The 23,777-nt window shown below is 37.0% G+C and overlaps 1 protein-coding gene across 2 annotated transcripts; it reads right to left on the reverse strand.

Moving 5' to 3' along the window:
- Positions 1–684: 684 nt before the first annotated feature.
- LOC131068214 (uncharacterized) lies at positions 685–4,593 on the reverse strand. 2 transcript variants are annotated; one of them, XM_058003395.2, is made up of 2 exons: positions 3,469–4,593; positions 685–1,760 (listed from the first exon to the last, which is right to left on the reverse strand). In XM_058003395.2, exons 1-2 carry the CDS (start codon positions 4,524–4,526, stop codon positions 1,181–1,183), a joined length of 1,638 nt encoding a protein of 545 aa, XP_057859378.1. In that variant the 5' UTR covers positions 4,527–4,593; the 3' UTR covers positions 685–1,180. The 2 variants fall into 2 exon arrangements, with proteins under 2 accessions (XP_057859378.1, XP_057859380.1); XM_058003397.2 differs by having other exon boundaries at positions 685–1,688; positions 3,469–4,592.
- Positions 4,594–23,777: the final 19,184 nt, after the last annotated feature.

The raw sequence follows: 23,777 nt of genomic DNA on the forward strand, positions 1-23,777 counted from the left end.
ATACAAAATCTTCCAAACTTGGATTCAATTTTGAAAGCTCACCAAAAGAACTTGTCAATTTAGCCTAATAGAGCAAAAAGGGAGTTGTGATCGACACTAAAGAAATTAAAGCCAAGAAAGCATTGCTAATAGCATGTTGCCCAAAACTTGAACATTGAATCACACAAATCGATAAAATGATCTAGGACTTAAAGAAGAGAATCCCAAAGTTTGTAAAAGACATTCCAATGGTCAAAGAATCACAACACAAAGGGAAGGAGAGAAATCAACCTATGGAAACATAGATTACCTAAAGGAAAGATGCAAAAACACTACAAATTTGTCAATACTCTAAATTAAATTAACTAGATTGCATTGCTTGTTATATTTCTTTACAACTTATTAAATAGTTATCAAACTTCAAAATAGTCTTACAATTTGAAATGTACTGATATAAATTAATTTATTGATATAAAATATAAAAAATATTTCACAAAATTGAAAAAAAAAAAAGAAAAATTTGTTAATAACAAAATATACTACAGTTCTAACATAGAGCCCATCTTGTGACTGCAAATACAAATAAATGTTTAATTAATAGATATACTGTATTAATGTATCATTTGAAAAATTAAAAATAAAAGCAAACCTAACAAACATAGCATGATATAAATCCTAGTTCTATTTTCTAATGTAAATTAATAATAGGAAAAAAACAGCTTTTATATTATAGATGTATATGAGCACTTAAAAACTCACATGACCTAACCTCAGTAAGAAGGATCCTTATGAGGTCTATGATGTGAAAGACAATGGAGCACAGATAACCCACTCCTTGAGGCATAAACACCCCATCTTAATCAAAAGCGAAGTATGTATATTAGCCTATTTGGAAACATCAACTTTCAGATCCAATATTACAAAATCTATGCCATTCTGTTTTGGTTTCACATGATTTGAAATATTACCTTTAAGATTTTTCCAGAAAAGCAAAGCATAAAAAAGCATCGGATACAAAATGGAACAACCTCCTCAAAACTGTGTCCATTTTTTGTGCTTTTTAATCCACGGCTTGAGTATGAATTCTGCAATATCTCAGAACTTTGAGAGATTAGCAATGTAAAACAACTGATAGTGATAATGCAGGCTTCAAAATGTAATAGCTCTTTCAAAATACCGAGAGACAACAAAATTGTCAACATTAATCACAAACATCTGCACTATCCTGCCAGACTGGAAACAACTGAGTGATTTGCTTGCCTGCCAACCACACTCTCTGAGAACTAGATCTGTGTTTAACATTGCACATAACCAAGTTAGCGTCATACCCTACAAACCCCCTGCTTAGAGCCCTTCCATTACTTGTGCTGTATAAAGAGATCTGCCTTGATCCCTGCCCTGGTGTGGCAACTGCCATCCCATTGGCAACAAATGCTGGCCTATAAATTTGAGAACATCTCTTATATATTGGATCTACATGTCCCTCAAGCTTGTGAAGGGGCTCTTTACAGCTTCTGATATCATATAAAAGAAGTTCGGGGTCTTTGCTTGCTGACAAAATCAAGAATTCTTGATTTGGACACCACTCTACTACATTTACACCAGTTCTGTGATTAGATTCAATGGTGAGTGTGCAAGAGTTTGCCAGACGAAGATCCAGGACACAGATTCTATTATCTGCTCCACAATCGGCCAGTATGTCGGCATTCCTATAGAATTCAAACAATGGCAATATCAGGTCGAATTCAATCCAGCTAAGGAGTCTCCAAAGAGTGCCGGACCTTTAAAAAAAAAAGCTATACATTAAAAATCACAGTGAACATAGGACACTATCTTCTTGCTTCCATACATAATACGGCATCAGCAAAACACTAAAACAGTAATCACTAGCTATTGGATAATGTCTACTGTACTGAATAACAGAATGTATCAGGATTATTTATAAAATCTGTGTTCAATTGCATGACAGATTTGGTGACATATCTATGAAACTCTTCAATGAAATGAGCAAAAAATGCAACACAGAAACATTTGGACAATTACGTGAGGTGATCATCTGTTGTCAAATAGTAGTTCAGGTCTTCATCCATTAGGATTTGATGTATTTGTAAAAGCCAAGGTTCAGAACTGGCATTTTGTGCATCCATTCAAAGTACTGCAAAAATTCTCTACAGCCATACCTTGAAATTGAGTTTCCTTAAAGTGCTTAGGTGCTGGGCCTAAACATCTCAAATTACAAAAAAAGAATCAAGTTTCGCGATCAAGGGGTTTTGTTAGTTTGTAAATAGTAAGGACTTGAAGAGGGTGTCCATTCACTATATACTACATACAATAATTAGCCAGTACAATGGGCACTCTGTTAAATTGCATGGATTTCAACTCGTATTCCAATTCAAAAGTTTTATAATAATAAAAATAAATCAGGGTTTGAGTATTTACAGAAAATAGAGGTCTGTGGTCAAGAAGTTTCTTTGTCCATTGCACCATTGATGGGTTTATACATCCAGAGAATTCGCCGCCCAACAAGGTTCAAAAACAGGCAGACTGTGCCAGTGAGGATAACGGCCGGTTGCGAGCCCATGAGTAAATTTTGAGTTTTCACAAAATAAAGACCCCTCAGAAGTGGCATCTAAGCCAAAAGACATGCAGCGCATTGTCCAGAGGGCCTCCAAGATGCCTAACTAAAACAAAAGGCTGCCTCCCAAGTCATGAAGCTTGCACATCTAGATCAGGGATTGGATACAAGGATTTAAGCCTTTAGGTCATTTCTGTTCAGGAACAGGATAATATAAACCTTGCTAATCTGGAGGAAGTTATTAAGTTTCAGGATTTTGCAATATAATCCTTAGTGACGTTAATAAATAATTGTTGACAATCAATGATTCTTGCAAATTTGATGAAGAATCAACACATGAAAATTTTGATATTGAATTTGAATTGGGGGTCATGGCCTCAGTTGTTTATCACTTATTACGATGACCCAGTTAGCAGCAAGCAAACAACTGAGGATGATAAAATTTGCACAGACAGTAAAATCCCCATAGTCACGTGCCTAAGTACCTGCTAATAGGATTTATGCTACTGTGAGTTACACTTACATGAAGGGCATGCCTGCTATAATCAACAATGGGAAATTAATTTACTTTGATAGATTTCAATAGATATTTTATTCCGAAGAAGAACTAAATCCAAAAAAGATAAACACGAATAAAACAAAATAAACAGGATTTTGTTTCCTGATTCAGTGGACATAATGAACCGCAATCACAAAATAAACAAGGATTTTGCTTCCTGATTCAGGAGACATAATCGACGCACGATCCTCTCTAACAGGATTCTCCCTATCTGGAGATTATGCTTAAAAGAGGCATGACCAATGGGAAATCAGTTTTATTGGGGTAAATTCAATGGGTTTTCTTTTCCAGTGAGAATTTTAAATAGAAAGAGACGATTACAAAAATGATTAGATAATGAACGCCTTACACATACCTGAAGCAAATTCCTCTAACAGGGCCATAATGATGCCCAGAAAAGCTCCTCTCCGTGACGATCGCAGAATCCATAAAGCTACAAAATCCCACGGAGGAATCCTTAGAAACAGTAGCGATCCTGCCATTGAACTCGTCTATCCCAAAAATACCCCTCGAGTGCAAATCATCGAGCTGAGCCACAATTGGAGGAGCCGCCAAATGTACCTGAGGTTGCTGCTCCTTACCAATATCCCACACAATAAGCCGCCCATCATTACAACTGGAGAGTAGCAACGGCGCAGAGGCAGAAGAAACCTGCCGCCTCAGAAACTTCACCCCAGAAATCCAACCAGAGCTTGCCTTCCACGTCATCAGAGGGCCCTCTTCCCCACAGTCCTCCGAACAAATGGAGGTGCCATACACAGAAATCCTGCCACCGTGGCCACCGGCGGCCACGAGAGCATTATGGCTTCCGTCCAGAGCCGCCACATCAACACTGTAAATCCGCGTCAGCAAACGGTCGGCTAGGGTTTTACCGACCTGGCGGTATCCGACGAGGCAGGAACCAGAATCGGCGGCACTGGCAGTGCCTAGCCCGCCGTCCGAAGTGGTGGCAGAGCAAATGTATTTGAAGACAGAGGAATCATCGTAATCTTGGGGAAGAAGAGGAGAAAGGTCAGGAGTTCGATCCGGCGGGGTTTCAGGGACTACTAGGGTTTCAGAGATCACTTGTGGGCACCTGCGGGTGCTTCTTCTGAGGGGTACTTGGGGTTTTGGAGGCTTGGGGGGTTTGAACCTGGGCTGCCGCGCTGTTGCTTTCTGCAGCATTTGGAGCTGCGCGGGGATTCCCAGCTTCTCTAAAAATTCGTTCTTCTTGCGGATGTTTTCCTCCCGCTGGCGTTCGTATTCCGTCATAGGAGGGTCGGGGCGCTTCCGCTTGATTTCTACAGCATTGGGTGTGCTTGGATCCTCCGCTGGAGAGCGAGGAGGACTGGGCTTTGGATGTTGGTTTCTTTGCTTTTGCTCTGGTGAAAAATATGAATGCAGAGAGGACTGTCGAACGGGAATTGTAGCCATTGTCCCTGCAAACACAACTAATATTCGATCAAATGTGTCTCTGCTAATGTTTTTCTGTTTGTATAACTGTAGTCGCAAATGTGAACATAATATGGCGGGAAAATTTTTGAAATATAATAAAAAAATAACCCAATGCTGGGTTTTAGAACGTCACTAAACTAAAAGCCTGCTAAAATTTTAATATATTAATCTCTAAGGTAGAGCACCATGTTCTCTTCACTCTCGGTAGTTTTTAGTTTTTTTTTACCTTAATTAGTTCATTTGTGCACTTTTATTGGTACCCATTGCACACAACTACTGGGGCATTTGTGCATAAGTATTGGCAATTTTAAGTGCACGGTTATTATGGCATCTTTAAACAAGTATCAGGCGACACTTTGAATAGTATACTTTTTTACCTTTGGGTGCATAACAGATCCCATAACGTACATCGTTACTACACATAAGCCAAAACAATAGCTATAAGCAAGACAACAACAAAAAAAATCATCAAAATATGATGTAATGTTTAGAATGTGTGGGTGCTCGAAGTTAGCTACTAGTATGCTTCCCCTGATGAGTAAAAGGTAAAATATGTGGGGTGACCCATGTAACGTAGTGGTGAAAACACTTTTTTGGTGAAATAGCCACCAACGTTCAAATCGCTGATGAGAAGTTATGCAATTGTGCAACTAGTACATCTATCTAAAACCAACCACATATTAGTTTTGATTTACTCTATATATTTGTCAATTGTTTTATTTTGTTTTTTAAGAATTTGAGTTTATTTACATTGTTTGTTTTATTTTTATTTGAAGAACTGTTTTTATTTACTTAAAAAAGTTATTTTATTTATTTAAGAATGTTTAAATAACATTTAAGAATTATTTTTGTTTATTTCTATTGTTTCGACTTTTATTTGAAGAGTTATCTTATTTTATTTTATTTGTGTAATAGTTATTTATAGTTTTAGTTTTTTAAATATATATCAATTGTGTTTTAGTTTTTGTCAACTCGCTCACCCATTACATACTAGAACAAGCCTACAAAAACCCTTCTCCAAACCACCTACAACACACTACAATACTTATGCAAATATGATTCCTAAATCATAAAGATAAATTTGAATCAACACCAAACATACTTAGTAAAACCAGTGAATTTATTAGTGCAATATGAAGTAAAATTATATGACAAAGAGACTAGCCTATTGGCTTCCCATATCAACATTCAAATCAAATTTATCTTAGACTTGCAACAGCAATACCAAATTCCCACCCTTAGAATCCAAAAAAAAACAATCTCCAACCTCTCTACCTTTTTTCCAAAATTTGGAAACTCTCTTCTCTAAAACCCTACCCCCAAAACAAAGAACCCACACACTTAATACTACCTCCTTTCAAATTCCTAAACTGTTGCTCTAAATGCTCTGCAGCCTCTCTAGCAACACCCACCCCAAAATTGAAAAAGTATTGAAGCCCAACAATAATTCCCTTACGTTACTTTTCACCTCAACTCAAATTAGCTAAAATCAAGTCCTCGCAAGAGGACTCCACTACTCTGCCTAGCACAAGAGAAATTAAAATTTGGAAGAGATTCTCTCCCACTTGGAGGATGCTCTGCATTAGACACTTATGGTAGAAAGAAAAGTGACCCCGTCACTGCTCAAGAGGAAAACCATCGCCTTTAACTTCATCGTCTGATAGCCAAGAACAATCTTCAATAGGTCTTCCAAGCCATTTTACCAAATATTCAAAGTATTGCTTGTTCCTTGTGCTCTTACTCACCCTACTATCTAAAATTGTTTCAATTTCACACCTTCCTGAAGTGGGTTCTAGATTGCTCAATTGTGCCTTTGTGACATCTCCTTGAAAATCAACTTCATGATACTTTCTTAAATCTGAAATATTAAAAATGGGAGATATATTGAATCCTTTAGGCGGCTCTATTTCATATGCATTACCTAAATTATGTTTACTTACTATCTTACATGGACAAAATTTCCTCATTTTGAGCTTATTGTAAGTACCCATTGGAAATCTTTCCTTCCTCAAATGAACCATAACATCATCTTCAACTTGAAACTCCTTGCGTCTCCTCTTTGAATCAGCTTTAAACTTATACTAAAAATTCATTTTATCAATATGCTTTCTTACCTCATCATGTAGGCTCTTCATATGGTTAGCAAAGTCCTCTACTTCTAAATTGTTTATATCACCCTTCTCCAACTTTTTCAAATCTGAAACAACATTTGGATTGCTCCAATAAACAACCTAAACTAGTGATCTCCCTGTACTTCTATTTATGGAGTTGTTGTATGCAAATTCAGCTTGCAGTAGGATCAAACCCCACCCCTTTGACCTGGCACCAACTAGACTTCTTTGTAGATTACCCAAGCCTTTGTTTACAACTTCTGTTTGTCCATCTATCTATGGATGGTACGCTGAACTAAACTTCGAATCAATTTTCATCTTCTTCTATAATGTTCTCCAAAAGTAGCCAAAAAATTTTGTGTCTTTGTCTGAAACTATGCTCTTCGGTAAACCATGAAGCCTCACAATTTCTTTGAAGAACAATTATACAATATGGACAACATCATTAGTCTTTTTATATGGTATAAAACGTGCCATTTTGGAAAATTTATCAACAACTACAAAGATGGAATCATAACCCCTCTATGTTCTTGGTAATCCAAGAACAAAATTCATGCTAAGCTCCTCCCATGGCCTCTCAAGTATAGGTAGTGGATGATATAATCCAGTGTTTTGACTAACACCCTTTGCTACTTGACAAATCCTACAACTTTAAACATATTTCCTTACATATTGTTGCATTTGAGGCCAATGATACTTTTCTCCAACAAGTGTTATGGGCTTATCAAAACCAAAATGTCTTGCATGACCTCTACTATGTTTTTCCTTTATCAAATCCAATCTCATAGAACTCCTAGGAATGCATAATTGATTACCTCGAACAACATGCCATCTTGGATCAAAAAATCTAACCATTTCGATCTATCTGCTGCAATGGGCTCTTTACAAGCCTTTCATATCTCTCCAAAATCAGGATCTTCTTCATACAACTCCTTGAGCTCATCAAAATCAACAACTTTGACTTGCATTTCAATCAACAAAATCTACTTCCTAAACAAAGCATCTACAGTCTTTTTATATTTACGACTTAGATATGCTTTAAAACAAATGTATAGCTCTATAAAAACTCTACGGTCAAATTCATGTGCCTCTGATTCAATTTAACTTGACTACTTAAATTTTGTAGTGCTCAATGATCAGTGTACAAAACAAACACCTTGGGTAAATGATAATGCATCCATTTCTTAAGTGCTTGAACTAATGCATAAAATTCTTGATCATAAATAGAATATTTTTTCTTTGTATCATTCAATTTCTCACTGAAATAGGCAATGGGTTTAGCTTCTTGGCTTAAAATAGCCCCAATAGCATTTCTACTTGCATCACAATCTACCTGGAACACCTTGTTGAAATTTGGGAGTACTAACACTAGTTGCTTTGTCACCTTTGCCTTCAACAATTCAAAACTCTTTGTTGCCCCTATTGTCCACCTGGACTCCTTTTTATCTCCCCTCATTGTTTTAGTCAGTGGTGAGCATATACTACTGAAATTTGTAATAAACTTTCTGTAAAAACTAGCTAGACCATGAAATTTTATTTGGGAGTGCTAACACCTGTTGCATCTTTTGTTTCAATTAGAGAGTTGGTGTTGACCATTCTAGGATAGCCTTCACCTTCTTGGGCTCCATTCTAATACCATCACCTAATACAACAAAACCCAAGTACACCAACTCTCTCTTTGCAAAGCTACATTTCTTGAGGTTAGTCAACAACCTTTCTCCTCTAAACCTTTCAAATACAAATCAAATGTGCATCAAATGTTCATCCATAGTCTCATTGAATATCAAAATATCATCAAGGTAAACTATGACAAACTTGCCCAATAATTCCTTCAATACCTCATTCATTGACCTCATAAACATATTGGATGCATTGGTTAGTCCAAAAGACATGACCAAACATTCAAACAAATCTTCTTTCATCTTCAATGGAATCTTCCACTCATCTCCTTCTCTGATCCAAATCTGATGGTACCTACTTTTCAAGTCAATCTTAGTGAAGTACTGAGCTCCACTCAAGCAATCCATGATATCATCCATTCTTGCGATTGGAAATTTGTACTTGATTGTAATCTTATTGATGGCTTTGGAATCAGTGCACGTCCTCCATTCTTTGTTCTTCTTCGATGATAACACCGCAAGCACTACACAAGGACTCAAGCTCTCACAAATCAAGTCCTTCTCCAATAACTCTACTACTTGCCTATTGAGCTCTTTTGTCTCTGTAGGAGTCATTTTGTGGGATGCCTTGTTTGACAAACTAGCTCCTCTAACCAAGTCAATTTGATGACTAATCTTCCTCATTGGGGGGAGTCCCTCAGGCACATTATCTGAGACAATGTCCCATAACTCCTACAACAAATCTGCAATCTCTCCCAAAAAATCTCCCACATTTTCAATGTTAGTTTTTGGAATCAAAGCAAAACACACCTTTTCATGTCTTATACCTTCAAGGAATTTCCTAGCATCAACTAAACACACTCTTGCATCACTACAAACTTGAACTAAATCTTCCTTTAGAGGCTTCGACTTATGTGTTTTTCCATCCTTGGTTATTGTGCAAACATTATTATAACCATCCTGCAAAGCATTTCTATCATATTGTCAAAGTCTTCCTAACAAGATATGGCATGCATCCATTGGCTTTATATCATTGTATCACATAATATCTCATCAAAATAACCACCTATTTTAAATTTTACCACACATTGCTCATTTACCAACAATTTGTTGTCATCTTGCACACATGCTATCCAATATGGGCTTGGATGCTTCTTCTTTTCCAGCTTCAGTTTCTTCACCATCTCTTTGGACACCTCGTTGTCAGTGATCCCATTGGCAATAATGACATTAAAAACTTTACCCTTACACTTGCATATTGTCTTGAATAACTTCTTCCTTTTGTACCAGTTCATTGTCTTCACTTATCAGTGATCTTCTAGTTATCAGGATTTCTCCTCCTTCAGCTTCTTCTGACTGGGATGAATGCTCTTCTTCTTCATTTTTGTTCGCTGCCCTATTTTTATTTTTAGACCTTCTTCTTGGTTTCTCCTCTTCACGAGGAGACTCATAGGACTTATGACCTTCTTCTTGGTTTCTCCTCTTCATGAGGAGACTCATAGGACTTATGACCTTTTCACTATATTTGTAGCAGTTTCCTCTGAAGGTTCCTCTTCTAAAACCTCTTATGGATCTTCCTTGGGCTCTTAAACTTTGATCTCTTGACCCATATGTGTTTTCATATTTCTGATTTTTATTGTTGCCTCCCTCATCAAATTTCAGATTTTTTTTAGGTTTATCATCATTTTTTAATGTTCTTCCACCAATCTTTCCTCCTCGACTTCTATCCTTCTGTTTATTTTTAAATCTTTTGTTTATTTTCTCCTCAACTTTAAGGGTAAATTGGAATGCATCTTCCATGTTGGAAATACTTATTAAGGACATTTCTTCTTGGATGCTTGGTTTCAACCCATTGATGTAGTGGGATAACTTCTCCTTGTTGGCTTATGAATTGCTTGTTATGATCAAAGTCTCGTGAAATTCTTTTGTGTATTCTTTAACAGTCTCGATTCCTTGTTTCAAGCCCTGCATTTTCTTTGATAAATCCAACTCGTAATCAACTAGAATGAACCAACCCTTTATCTTTTCTACCATCTGGTCCCATTTTGAGATCCTTTCTTTGCCCTTTATCCCTCTTTCTAGTTGCGCTTCTTTCCACCATATTGAAGCATGGTCTTTCAATCTAGTTTTGGCTAGCCTTACTCTTTCACATTATTTACCTCTTCATATTCAAAATGTTCTTCCATTTCATTAATCCAATTTACTAGTTCCTTCGGATTCAAGTTCCCACTAAAAGTAGGAACATAAACCTTGGGTCTTTTCCTCATTTTTGTAATTTTCTAACCAAGTGATCGTTAGTAGCTACTCTTTTCTACTTCATCTTCAACATATTCTTCACCTTCTTTTGTATTTGCTACAATTTCATCCTCTTCACTTCCGAGTTATCTTCTGCACACTAATCCTCTTCTTATTTCTTCTTTTATGGCTTCAACTTGCCTACTTAGGGCTCTAAAATCATCCATACAAACAACATTTGGAGGGTTTATTCCCCTATTTCTCACTCCATGTCTACCCCAACCATGTGGGACTCCTCTTGCATACATCCTTCACAATACCCACAAGCTCGATCCTGGTGCAAGTTGTCTCCCTCTGATGAATATGCATGCACACTCAAAATCTTTTGGCTTTGACACCACTAATACAGCAACACACCTACAAAAACCATTATCCAAACCACCTGCAACACACTATAGTACTTATGCAAATATGGTTCCTAAATCATAAAGATAAATTTGAATCAACGCCAAACAAACTGAGTAAAACTAGTGAATTTATTACTGCAATATGAAGTAATTTTATATGACAAAGGGACTAGATTAATGGCTTCCCATATCAACATTCAAATCAAATCTCTCTTAGACCTACAACAACAATACCAAATTCCCACTCTTATAATCCCCCCCAAAAAAAAAATTAAATAAATAAATAATCTCCAGCCTCTCATCTTTTTTCCCAAAAACTGAAAACTCTCTTCTCTAAAACCCCACCCCAAAAACAGAGAACCCGCACACCTAATACTACCTCCTTTCAAATTCCTAAAAAACTGCTCTAAATGCTTCACAGCCTCTCTAGCAACACCCAACCCCAAAATTGAAAAGTATTGAAGCCCAACAATAATTCCCTTACGTTACTTTTCACCCAAGCTAAAATTAGCTAAAATTAGCTAAAATTAGGTCCTCATGGGAGGACTCCACTACTCTGCCCAACACAAAAGAAATTAAAATTTGGAAGAGATTATCTCCCATGTGGAGGATGCTCTATATCAAGGGAGGAGGACTGGGCTTTGGATGTTGGTTTCTTTGACTTTGCACTAGTAAAAAATATGCATGCAGAGAGGACTATCAAATGGGAATTGTAGCCATTGTCCTTGCAAACACAAATAAAATTTGATCAAATGTGTCTCTGCTAATGTTTTTTTGTTTGTATAGTCGCATTTGTGAACATAATATGGCAAGAAAATTTTTGAAATACAATTAAAAAATATCCAATTCTGGGTTTTAGAACATCACTAAACTAAAAGCCCGCTAAAATTTTAATTTATTTGTTGTATATTGGTTGTATTTGCAATTTCAAAATTCTACAAACAAAAAATTATTAGGTACGTACATTAAAAATTAATCTCTAATGAGTAAAAGATAAAATATATGCCAGGGTGACCCACAATTAAAACACTTGCTTGGTGAAACAACCACCAACGTTCAAATCTTTGTCGACCAGTTATGCTTGTAGGCTTTGTGCTTTTGCTAGGCTAAGAAGAAAATGTGCTTATTCATTTTTTTGGGGTAAATCTTACAACTAGTACATCTATCTAAAACTAACCACGTATTAGTTTTGATTTATTATATGTTTTTTGTGAAAAAGAGGTAAAGATTTATTCAAATAAACTCAAAGGTACACCAGGCCCACCAAAAAAGCAACAACAACTAAAAGGTTCCCAAAAGAAACCACCATCACCGCCACTGCATAATCTTGTCCTCCAACATTAACCTCACTAAAGTCTCAAGATAATCAGGAGGTAAACCATCCCTCCCACCAATATCCCATCCATCCACATGCTCTAAAGCCCACTTGGCCAAGCAATCAGCCACTCTATTCCACTCTCTGGGATATGGCAAAAGGAAACCGATTCCAAAGAGCAGCTCAAACTCAAAATCTATCGAACCATAGAGGCTAATTGCCAACTAACATCATCCAAATTTTGATTGTTCAACATATCCACAATAATCTAAGAGTCATACTCACATATAATCATCCTCCAACCTAAAGAAATACCTTTCTCAACTGCAATCTTAATAGCAAGAGCCTCCATCAAATTATTAGAGTGTCGTCCAATGTAGATAGAGAAGAAAAAAACAGCAGCTCCATCATTACCCCTACCAATACCACCAATACCAGCATGCCCTGAGTTCCCATGAGAGGATCCATTAGTATTAATCTTCAAGACACCGCCTGAAGGAGGCATCCACCTCCCCTCTCTACAAACCCTCTTCTTAACATGACGTGATCTTATGCTAGCAAAACATCCCCATCTACTATCTCCCAAACCCAAATTCCTCACAATAGCATAGTCACTAGGATCCACATTTTCAGACATATCACACTTTGCATAAATAGACTCTTGGAGCCTGCTAACGATCTTCTGCCACAATTGAGGACTCCCTAGTTTGGAATCGCAGAAAATCCTATGGTTCCTTTCTAGCCAAAGATTCTAGATGATGAGAGCAAGCCCAACAACCCAAGCTACCTACAAGAAAGATGTCTTCGTTGGAGGTTTGCCCATACTTTACCAAAATTCAACAAAAGAGGTAGCATGAATATAGGCATGTTTCTATGCCCCCCACCACTTATTCCATATCTCACGAGAGAACGGGTATTGAAAAAACAAATGAGAGATACATTCTTCACTACTCGCGCAAAGAGCACAGATAGAAGGGCCTTGAAACCCACGCTTCTGAAGGTTATCCCAAGCAAGGCATTTCCTTTGCACAACTAGCCATAAGAAGAAGTTACACTTAGGCCAAGAGAAACTATTCCAAACCTTCTTCCACCATTGCTCATCAGCCAGACCATGCCTTTGGACATCCAACAATGCATATAGTATATTTACCTTTTGGGTTGGGACCCCAAGCAAGAATTTATCTTTCTTTAAGGGAATTGCATAACCTTCTCTCCAAGAGTTTAGCCATCTCAATATGATTCTCAGGTGAACCACCCATGGGCCACTCATGTGGCTCTTTCCAACAAGTAATCTCAAATAGACCATACTTCTTAATGGTTTTAAAATTCTCCACCTTGACCCAGCCAACATTAGTAAAAATATCACAAAGAGAATGAAGATGAGGAGAGCTAAAAAGAATAGGAGGGTGACCATCCCAAGAGTCTTGCCAAAAAAGAGCATCAAAACCCTTATTACAAATCCAAAAGAGGCCATCCTTAATGAGTTGTGCCCCTTTTTAAAGAGTATCCCAAATACAAGATCATTTTCCTGTCAAAACAAGTCGAGGCACCTCATGGCTATCTGTACCTGGAAAATACTTGTGGGCAAGAATATTAGCCCATTCTTGGTCTTGACATGTACACCACCTCCAATACAACTTGGGTGCTAGGGCTTGGCCAACCAGACCCACAGACCGAAGACCAAGGCCCCCAGCATGCTTCGGTCTACAAACAAAATCCCATTTGAGTAAGCTCCACTTAGAAGAAAGAAGATTACCAGACCATAAAAATTGTTAGGATAGACCATCAAACTCCCTAACAAAGTTAGAAGGAGGAACGTACACAAAGCATCTGTAAATAGGGAGATCTTGCACCACAGTCGTAAGGAGAATCACTCTCCCAGCAGAAGAGAGCCATCTAAAAGTCCAGTAACCAACCATACTTCGAAACTTATCCAAAATCCCTTGCCAGAAATCTCTACATTGAGATCCCAAGGCCAAAGGAATCCCTAGGTACATCAGAGGGAGAGAACCAATATGGAATCTGATAATCCTAGCAATCTTGCTTTGAATAAACCGAGGAGTGTTTAAGAAATAAATAGAAGATTTGGCTTCATTGATTCTCTGAGCAAAGGATTTCAAGTAGATATCCAGGGATCTCCTGAAATTCACAGCCTCATTGATTCTAGCCATACCCATCAAAGTTGTATCATCTACAAATCGGAGATGAGAGTAAGGAGGCAAATTTCTATTCCAACTCCAGACCTGAATAAAACCATGTCACACCTAGGATTTGATAAATCTGCCGAGTCCCTCTGCCATGATGATGAATAAGTAGGGGGATAAAGGATCCCCTTGTTGAAGCCCCCGAGAACCATTAAACAACTTTGAAGGTTCCCCATTTATAAGAACATAAAAGGAGGTAGAAGTAACACATATGAGAACCCAATTGACCCAATCCTCTCCCAAACCAAAGGCCAAGAGGAGTCTCTGTAAGAAATCCCAGCTCACTCGATCATAAGCTTTAGCCATATCAAGTTTAATAAACATGGCCTTTTCCTTAGAAATTGCCATTGAATGGACAACCTCCATCACTATCACCACCCATCCAAAATCTGTCTTCCACCAACAAAACCACCTTGCTCCACCGAAATCAAAGCACAAAGAAGTGGCTTAAGCCTTTCAACAATCAGTTTAGTAATAATCTTGTAGATCACATTACACAAATAAATAGGCCTGAAATGATCCAAACTATTATCCCCATCCTTCTTAGGAATAAGAGCCAAAAAAGTAGAGTTCATAGACTTATGCATTTGTTTATTCCTATGAGATTCCTAAACCACTTCTAGAAGATCAAATTTTACAATCTCCCAGAATTCCTGAAAAAATTCAACCAGAAACCCATCTAGGCCAGGAGCCTCACCTTTCTTCATATGAAACATAACATCCTCCAATTCTGACAGCATAATGGGTCGCATAAGAGCATCATTTATCTCTCTGGAGACCAGTGGGGGAATATAGTTTAAAATGGCCTCCACCTCCTCCCCAGAAATAGGATCATCCTTGGTGAACAACTTTGAGTAATAACTAACAACTTCCCTATAAATCTCCACCCTTGAAGAAAGTTGAGCCCTTCCGAAGATATAAGAGAAGAAATGGAGTTGTCAAACCTCTAGGCCTTAACAAAATTATGGAAAAAAGTTGTGTTTCTATCTCCTTCCTGAAGCAAATCAACGGGAGACTTCTGCTTCCAGAAGATCTCCTCCCACAACTCCCACTCTTCTAACTCCTTAAGGGCCAAGGACTCATCCCTACCAAGATCAGAAGTCATCCCCTGATCTCGAATTTGGTGAGTAACATTATCCAGCTTAAATTGTGCAACCATCCTCTGAGAGCGCAAATTACCAAAACATTGTTTGTTCCACCTCTTGAGTTTGTATTTCACATGCTGGAGCCTTTTCCCAAACATACACATGGCCCTACCATGAGCAGGCCTCCCTTCATACCACCAGAAACTCATAAGATCCTATAGAGACTAGTCCCGCAACCACATCAATTGAATTTTAAAAGAGGGATTTTTGGACATATTATATGAGATAGCAGAGAACTTGAGAGGCCAATGATTTGATCCTCTCCAATTGAGAATTTCTAAACTAGTAGACCACATGTCACTCACCCGATAGAAAGAAACCAGAAATCTATCAAGTCTTTCAGAAATAGCCTCAACACCACTTCTCCTATTATTCCTTGTGAAAATACCATTAGAAGATTTCACATCAATCAGGTTCAAAAGGTCAATATTATCTCTAAGCAAATTTGAGGAAGGGTCCAGTCTAGCTAACCCACCTCATTTTTCCTCCAAACTAGTAATAGAATTAAAATCACCAGCAACAATCCAAGGGAGGAAAGGACCCAGGGAGCGAACAAAATTAATGTGGGCTGAAAGATGTGACTTACCTAGAAGATCGGTGGGGGCGTAAACATTAGAGAAGAGGCACAAATCTCCTGTCTCAAAGCTAGAAGCAACCGTAGATATGGAATAGCGGATAGAAATCCACCATAATGGGGCAACCTTTTTAGGGTTCCGGCAAGAAGCAACCCCTCTTGAACTACCATGAGAACCCACACCTTGCCAGTAGCCAAGGGGCTAGACAAGAGGAGCCCTACTAAATAACCCATCCACTGTCAGCTTGGTTTCCTAAATAAAAACTATGTCAAGAGAATGAGAATCAATTAATCAACGAATAGCTTTTTGTCTAGGGATGTTATTCATACCCCTCACATTCCAGGAGATGACTATCATTTATGAGACTGGGAAAAGTGAGATTCAATGGTTTTCACTGACCCAAATTCCACCAAAGTATCCTTAATTAATTTTACCTTCTTATGATCTGTCTTACGACCTATCCTCAACGGTTTCTCCTATGATCCTTTCTTTATAGCTTTTTTTTGTAGACCCAAAACTTGATTAGCCTTACTACTCTTCCCAAAGTCTACAACCCCTTTAGTTGAAGAAGTCACCTACGAATCCAACACCACCCCAACAATGGGCTCCACCATCCCACCGATGCGAGGTACTTCAGGGCTTTGGGGATTCAACTATGTGTCCATTAGTCCTTCTTGCTGGTCTTGCGATACAAAACTTCGATTATTAATCTCCTCATCCTCAGGGTCAACCCTACCCAAAGTCATTGCCCCTGAGGTTAGGTCCATAGGAATTCCCTCTTCCTGATTAATATCATCCAGGACCTCAAACCTTTTAAAACTCATATCACTTTGTCTATCTAACCATGTTTTCTTTTGCCCTATACCCTTATTTAGAGGCTTAACCGGAATGAACCCCTCCTTATCTACATTAACATCTGTCAACAGAGTTTTGCCCTTATCAACCTTAGAGTCAGATCTGGAAGGAGCATTAGTTGTTGTTGAAGACAAAATAAACCAGGGACATTTTCTCTACAGATTCCCATATTCTTAATAGATTCTACATCTGAAGGGGATGGTTTCATAGTCCACTTGTTGAATCCATGAAGAGGAACCTAAAAATAACTCTATAGAGTCTGGCAAGGGTTTACTCAAATCAATTTCTACACATATACGGGCAAAAGAGATTACCTTCTTGTCTTGGGTTTGAGAACAAGATCCAACCGGCTTGGCAAGCAATAGTGCAATCGAGTGAAGAATATCTTACTTCCAGAATTCTAAAGGTAGCCTTGGGAGGCGAACCCAAACAGGAACCTTGGATGGAAGTTCTTCAGTAGAATTGAAACCCATGTGCCAAGGCTTAATGAAAAGTCCAACTTGATTAAAGAAATAAGGGCCTCCCTCAAAAGCTTTATTTCTATCTGTCATGTAGGAGAACACCACAAAAAAACAATTATTTGCAACAACTAAAATCCCCATCTCCTCCTCTGGATTCCAAGTCTGTCGGGCCTAGGATTCCAAAACCGACAGAGAAAGTCTCAAACCCATAAACTTGCAAATGAGGGCATGATTGATCCAATATGTCACATCATCATAGATCGAATCAGGTTGGATAATCAAAACTGGATGATCCTGGCTCCTCTCCAAACAACCGTTAACTTTCTTGAGACCAACAGGGCGTCTCGAGGGTACATATCCACCACCCTACATGCATGTATCCCCCGACTCCATGGCCTTTGCATGCAGCGTAGAAAAAGGAATCGAGCCTTCTATTATGCTTGCCATCATCCGATCTGAAATAAAACCACCTCCCAAAAGAGGGGAACCCCAAAGGGGAGAGAAGAAAAAGACACGGGCCTTCAAACCTCAACACCCTTGAACTCCCAAGAGTGGCATGCAGAATCGATCCTGAAAGAAAAGAAAAAACCAGCAATACTACTGGAATCCGCCACAGCCAAAGACAGAGAAGAAAGGGAAGGGCAGCGACCAACACAAACCCTTGTCATCCCCATGCCCCACTCGGCACCCCACAACCCCCGACAACCACCCCACAGCAAAACCCCCCACACCGTCGCTGAACACCTACCACCACGCACAGAGCAAGAACATGAAGAAGCATGACTAGGGTTTCGCCTAGCTCGTGCCGTGAAGTTGCTCGCCAATTTTGATTTATTCTATTTATTTAAAAGTTGTTTTATTTTATTTTAAAATAATTTGAGTTTATTTACATTGTTTATTTTATTTTTATTTGAAGAACTATTTTTATTTAATTAAAAAAGTTATTTTATTTATTTAAGAATTATTTTTGTTTATTTATATTGTTTTGACTTTTATTTGAAGAGTTGTCTTATTTTATTTTATTTGTGTAATAGTTATTTATAGTTTTGTTTTTTTAAATGTATACCAGTTGTGTTTTAGTTTTTGTCAACTCACTCACCCATTACACCTGGCCGTGGATATGGACATAAATATAATGATTAAAAAAATTAATGCAATTTGTAAATCTAGGTTTTGAAGTTATGATTCCATTTCCATTAACAATGTCTTTCATAAAAGGTTTGTCTCCTAAAAGATTTGGTTCAATTTTAAATTTATTATTCCAATACCATTGACAATGTCTTCCATAGAAGATTTGGACCTCCTCTTTGAAATACACGCTTTCTATTTTCATGATCTTTCTAACAAAATAGTTGACAAATAAAATAACCATTTGCATCCAAAAATATCCAACTTAAGCACGTTTTTACTTTATCCAAAAGAAAGCAATAATAAGTTTTGAACTTCTAATAGCTCAAACTAACCAATATAGATTCAATGATACAATGTATAGCAAAGTACATAATTGTTTCAAAGTATGTTATTGTCCCAAACCCATCAAACAAAACCAATAAAATCATATATATGGCATCAAACAAAACCAATAAAATCATTAAAAAGTTAGAAATGAAAATATTATTAATGTTCATAAATATCCATAAACGACAATAGGGTTGAAGATAACTTACAATGTTATTAGATCAAGAAAATGCCTAAAATGTCTCCACATGAAATTTAAGAAATAAAACAAAATAAAGATTATGTACAATAAACAATGCCACTTACAAAATCATTGCCAAGATTATTGTTGAATGCTTGAAGAAAATTTTAACTATTCTTATATCCCCCGAACAAGGTGGTTTAAGGGTCATCAGATTTTGGATGGTATTGTCGTGGTAGCTAAATTCGTTCACTTTATGACTACTTTGAAGGAAAAAGCTATGTTCATCAAACTAGATATGTCAAAGGCTTATGATAGGGTAGTCAACATTTTATAGACATATGGCTTTTTTGCATGGTTGGTTGAGTGGGTTATGAGTTGTGTGACACTAGCATCTTTTGTTGTGTTAAATAAATGGTATACCCTCTTCCCCTTTTTAACTTCCAAAGGCCTTAGACAAGGAAACCCCCTTTATCCATGTTTGTTCACTTTAATGATTGAAGGTTCATACAAGTTGCTAAGGAGCTTGAAGATAAAAGGATTTATTCAAAGTTGGTCTCGGGCAAAGAAGTCTATTTTGAAGTCTCATCTTTAGTTCATTGATGATACAACTTTGATGGGGTAACTAGAGTTGAAGAGGCTATTGATTTGAAGAAGGCTTAAGATATTTACTTGGCTATTTTTGGTCATTTGATCAATGAGGATAAGTGTATAAATTAATTTTCTTCAATACAAATGCAAGTACTCAATGCAAGATAGCATATTTTTTTCATTTTCAAATTGGGTCTCTTTCAATGAAGTATCGAAGGATTCCTATTTCAATAAGTTCTTAATTTTGGAAACTCCTAATAATTTTCTCTAAGAATTGGATTTTCTCTTCATGAAAATTTATGGGTCAAGAACTTGGATAGACATGAATGGAGTCTTATGAATTGGAACATTGTAGTCCTTAAGAGGTTAGAGGCTTTGGATTGCAACAATCAAAATTCAATTGTTAAGCTTTCACTATCAAATTATATTGGAGGTGGTGCAAAAATCATGTTCATCCTTGAATTAAAATCCTTGGTTCTAAGTATCTCAAATGGGTACTTGAGGAGGACATTCCGAGAATGGATTCAATCAAGAAAGGATCCATAATTTGGAACACCATAAAAAAAGGTGTCATTTGTATTAAAAAAAATGGATTCAATCAAGAAAGGATCCATAATTTGGAACACCATCAAAAAAGGTGTCGTTTGTATTAAAAAGAATGGATTCAATCAAGAAAGGATCCATAATTTGGAACACCATCAAAAAAGGTGTCATTTGTATTAAAAAGATTCTCCCTTGGATAATAAATGAAGGTAATAATGCTTTATTTGGGGAAGATTCTTGGGATAATCACCCCCCTATCCTCTCATCTTTCACCCAACTCTAACCTCTTTGTAATATTTACATTTTTTTTTAATTGTTTTTTGAAGAACTATCTTTATTTACTTAAAAGAGTATTTTATTTATTCAAGCTTTTTTTTAAGAACATGTAAGAATTGTTTTAATTTATTTCTATTGTTTGAACTTTTAATTTGAAGAATTGTCTTATTTTATTTTATATATGTAATAGTTCTTTTATAGTTGAGTTGTGTTTTAGTTCTTGTCAACTCACTCACTTGTTATACTCCACAACTTTCTATGAGTCTATCGACATAAATATAACGATTAAGAAAATTAATGAACTTTTTAAATCTAAGTTTAAAGGTTGTAGTTACATAACCATCAAAAATGTTTTACATGAAAGATTTGGTTCAAATTTGAAATTTATGATTCCATTACCATTGACAATGTCTTCCATAGAAGATTTGGACCTCCTCTTTGATGCATACACTTTTTATTTTGGTGATCTTTCCAACAAAATAGCTAAAAAATATAATAACCATTTACATCTAGAAAGATCCAACTTAAATACATTTGTATTTTATCAAAAAGAAAGTAATAATAATTTTTGAAATCCTAATAGCATAGATTGACCAAATATTGATTCAATGATACAATGTATCAGGTGGTGTACAACAACAAAGTATATACTTATTTCAAAGTTTTTATTATCCCAAACCCATTAATGTTTGTTGAGTTGAATTCAATGATTTCAATAAGAAAAAATTACTATAAAAAAATGCATTAGGCGCCACACAAAACTAATAACGTACTTAAAAAAGAAAACCAATAACATCATTAAAAAAAATAAAAAAAAAATTGAAAATATTATTAATTTCCGCAAATACGTACAAAGGGATAATAGGATTGAAGATACGTATAATACAATAGGTCAAGAAAGAGCTTAAAATGTCTCTACGCAAAATTTAAGAAATAAAATAAAATAAAGAGAATGTACAATAAATGCTTGAAGGAGATTTTAAGTATTATATATCCCTTGAACAAGGTGGATTAAGGGTCATTAGATGCTTGATGGTATTGTTGTGGTGGCTAAAGTCATTCACTCTATGACTAATTTGAAGTAAAAAGTTATGTTCATGAAGCTACATATGTCAAAGGCTTATGACATGGTTAATTGGCGTTTCCTATAGAAAATTTTATAGGCATTAGGTTTTTCTACATAGTGGGTTGAGTGGGTTATGAGTTGTGTGACATCAACATCTTTTGTTGTGTTAATCAATGGTATACCTTCTTCTCTTTTTTATCTTGCAAAGGCCTCAGACAAGGAAACCCTCTTTGATGGCAATCTTGCATCAACCAAAAATATTTTTCCTTTATTGTTTTGCTTCCTATTTACAGTTTCAGTATTTCTTTCTATGTACCGGTTTTGGCTCACTGGAACCTATGGAGTTGGATTCTACTCGAAGATTGATCATCTTTCTCTCTTCAAAACCGCATCGCATTTGGATCACTTTCCGGCAAGATATCGCTACCGGTTCCCATGACAGTTTCTTGCTACCGGTTGCTCCTTTGTTACCAGTTGCCTAAGACCTATTCTGGTGATCTACCAGAACCCATTCTGAAGCTTGTGGAGCCTTGGATGTTGATCTCAATGTTTCTTAGCCTGTGTCCGACCTTCCATGTTTCAACCTTTGGATTTTCTGAAAGTCTCTTGGCTGAGGCTGACCTTGATTGGTTGTATATGTTAGGTTTTGTTCTTCGGGCTTTAATCCTTTGGGCCGACCTATTTTCCTTGGATTGTATATATATATCAATGTAATTGAGCAATAGGAAGACAACAAATAGCGAATAGTAGAAGATAGGAGATAGAACTTAGAAGATAAATCTCTTGATTCAAGGTCCCGGTTGTGACCTATTTTGTATGTCCTTGCAGGCCTGTCTGCCAATCTATGTAACCCGGATAATTATCGGTTGATTGTATTAACAATTCATGATATAATTCCATTAGTTATGCATTGCCTCCATCATATCTCTATGTTTTTATGTTGTGTTTACTCTTGTTGACCGGTAGGACAGATCTCTTTGAGGTTTCTCCTTGTCGGTGGCTGCATCAAGTGGTATCAGAGCAAAGTTTCATTCCGAAGGTTGCGTGTCCTGAATTTTGTTGTAGGGTGGTGGATTGTGGATCCGACCTACAATTGCAGAGGACTAGCATGAATCAATGGCGCAAAGAGGAACTAGGAATGGTGGAGCGTGTGGGAATGCAGACCCAACAGTGATGGAGATGTTGCGAGGTATAGCAGCTCGGTTGGAATCCGTGGAGACAACACAAAGAAGAGGTCAACATATTGAGGATCTAAGTGAAGATGAGGCAGAAGAAGCCCCAGTGGAACAAGCAAACCCACCAGTGGTTGATCTGGATGAGGAAAGGTTTCTGAGGGTTTTGAGTAGGGCTAATACTAAACCCCATTTTACCCCACCGGAATATGATGGAAAGCTGGATTCTAATTAATTGATGGATTGGATCTCATAAATGGAGAAGTATTTTAATTTTTAAAACACTGTAGAGGAAAGGAAGGTAAAATATGCCTCTACCTGATTGAAAGGTCATGCATCTCTTTGTTGGGAGCATTTGCAAGTTGATAGATAGAGGAGAGGTAAAGAAAAAATTAAGACTTGGGATCGAATGGTTGCGAAGTTGAAATCAAAATTTATGTCAGTTGATTATCAAGTAAACCTGTTCCGAAATATGTAGAATTTGAGAAAGAAGGAATCTAGTGTGAAGGAGTACACCAAAACCTTTTATAAGTTGAATATCAGATCCGAACATGTAGATGATGAAGTTGAAAAAGTTGCTAGATATTTGAATGGATTGCGGATGTCTATACAAGATGAAATTAGTTTGATCAAATTGGAGAGTGTTGAAGAAGCTTACCAGTATGCCTTAAAAGCAGAAGAGAAGTTAAATAAGAGACATGAGCAGAGGCAGAGAGGTAGAGGTGGAAGGTTTACCGAAAGTAGATTTCAAGGAGGATGAGGATGTACTGGAGGAAGAGGTACTTGTATAGATTAGAGCAAGGATAAAGAAGTAAGCAGGGAAGGTAATTCATACCGGAAGGATGGTTCGTATCGGAAGGATGATAGAAATTTATACCAGAGAAGAGAACCGGATGGCTACCAGAATGAGAATTTTGGAAAAGATGACATAAGACAAGATAAGAGAGCATTTAGAGGATCTTGTTTTAAGTGTGGAAGAGAAGGACATAGTGCATTTGAATGTAAGAAGATGGAGA

This window comes from Cryptomeria japonica, chromosome 1, assembly GCF_030272615.1.
Source record: "Cryptomeria japonica chromosome 1, Sugi_1.0, whole genome shotgun sequence".
Lineage (NCBI taxonomy): Eukaryota > Viridiplantae > Streptophyta > Pinopsida > Cupressales > Cupressaceae > Cryptomeria > Cryptomeria japonica.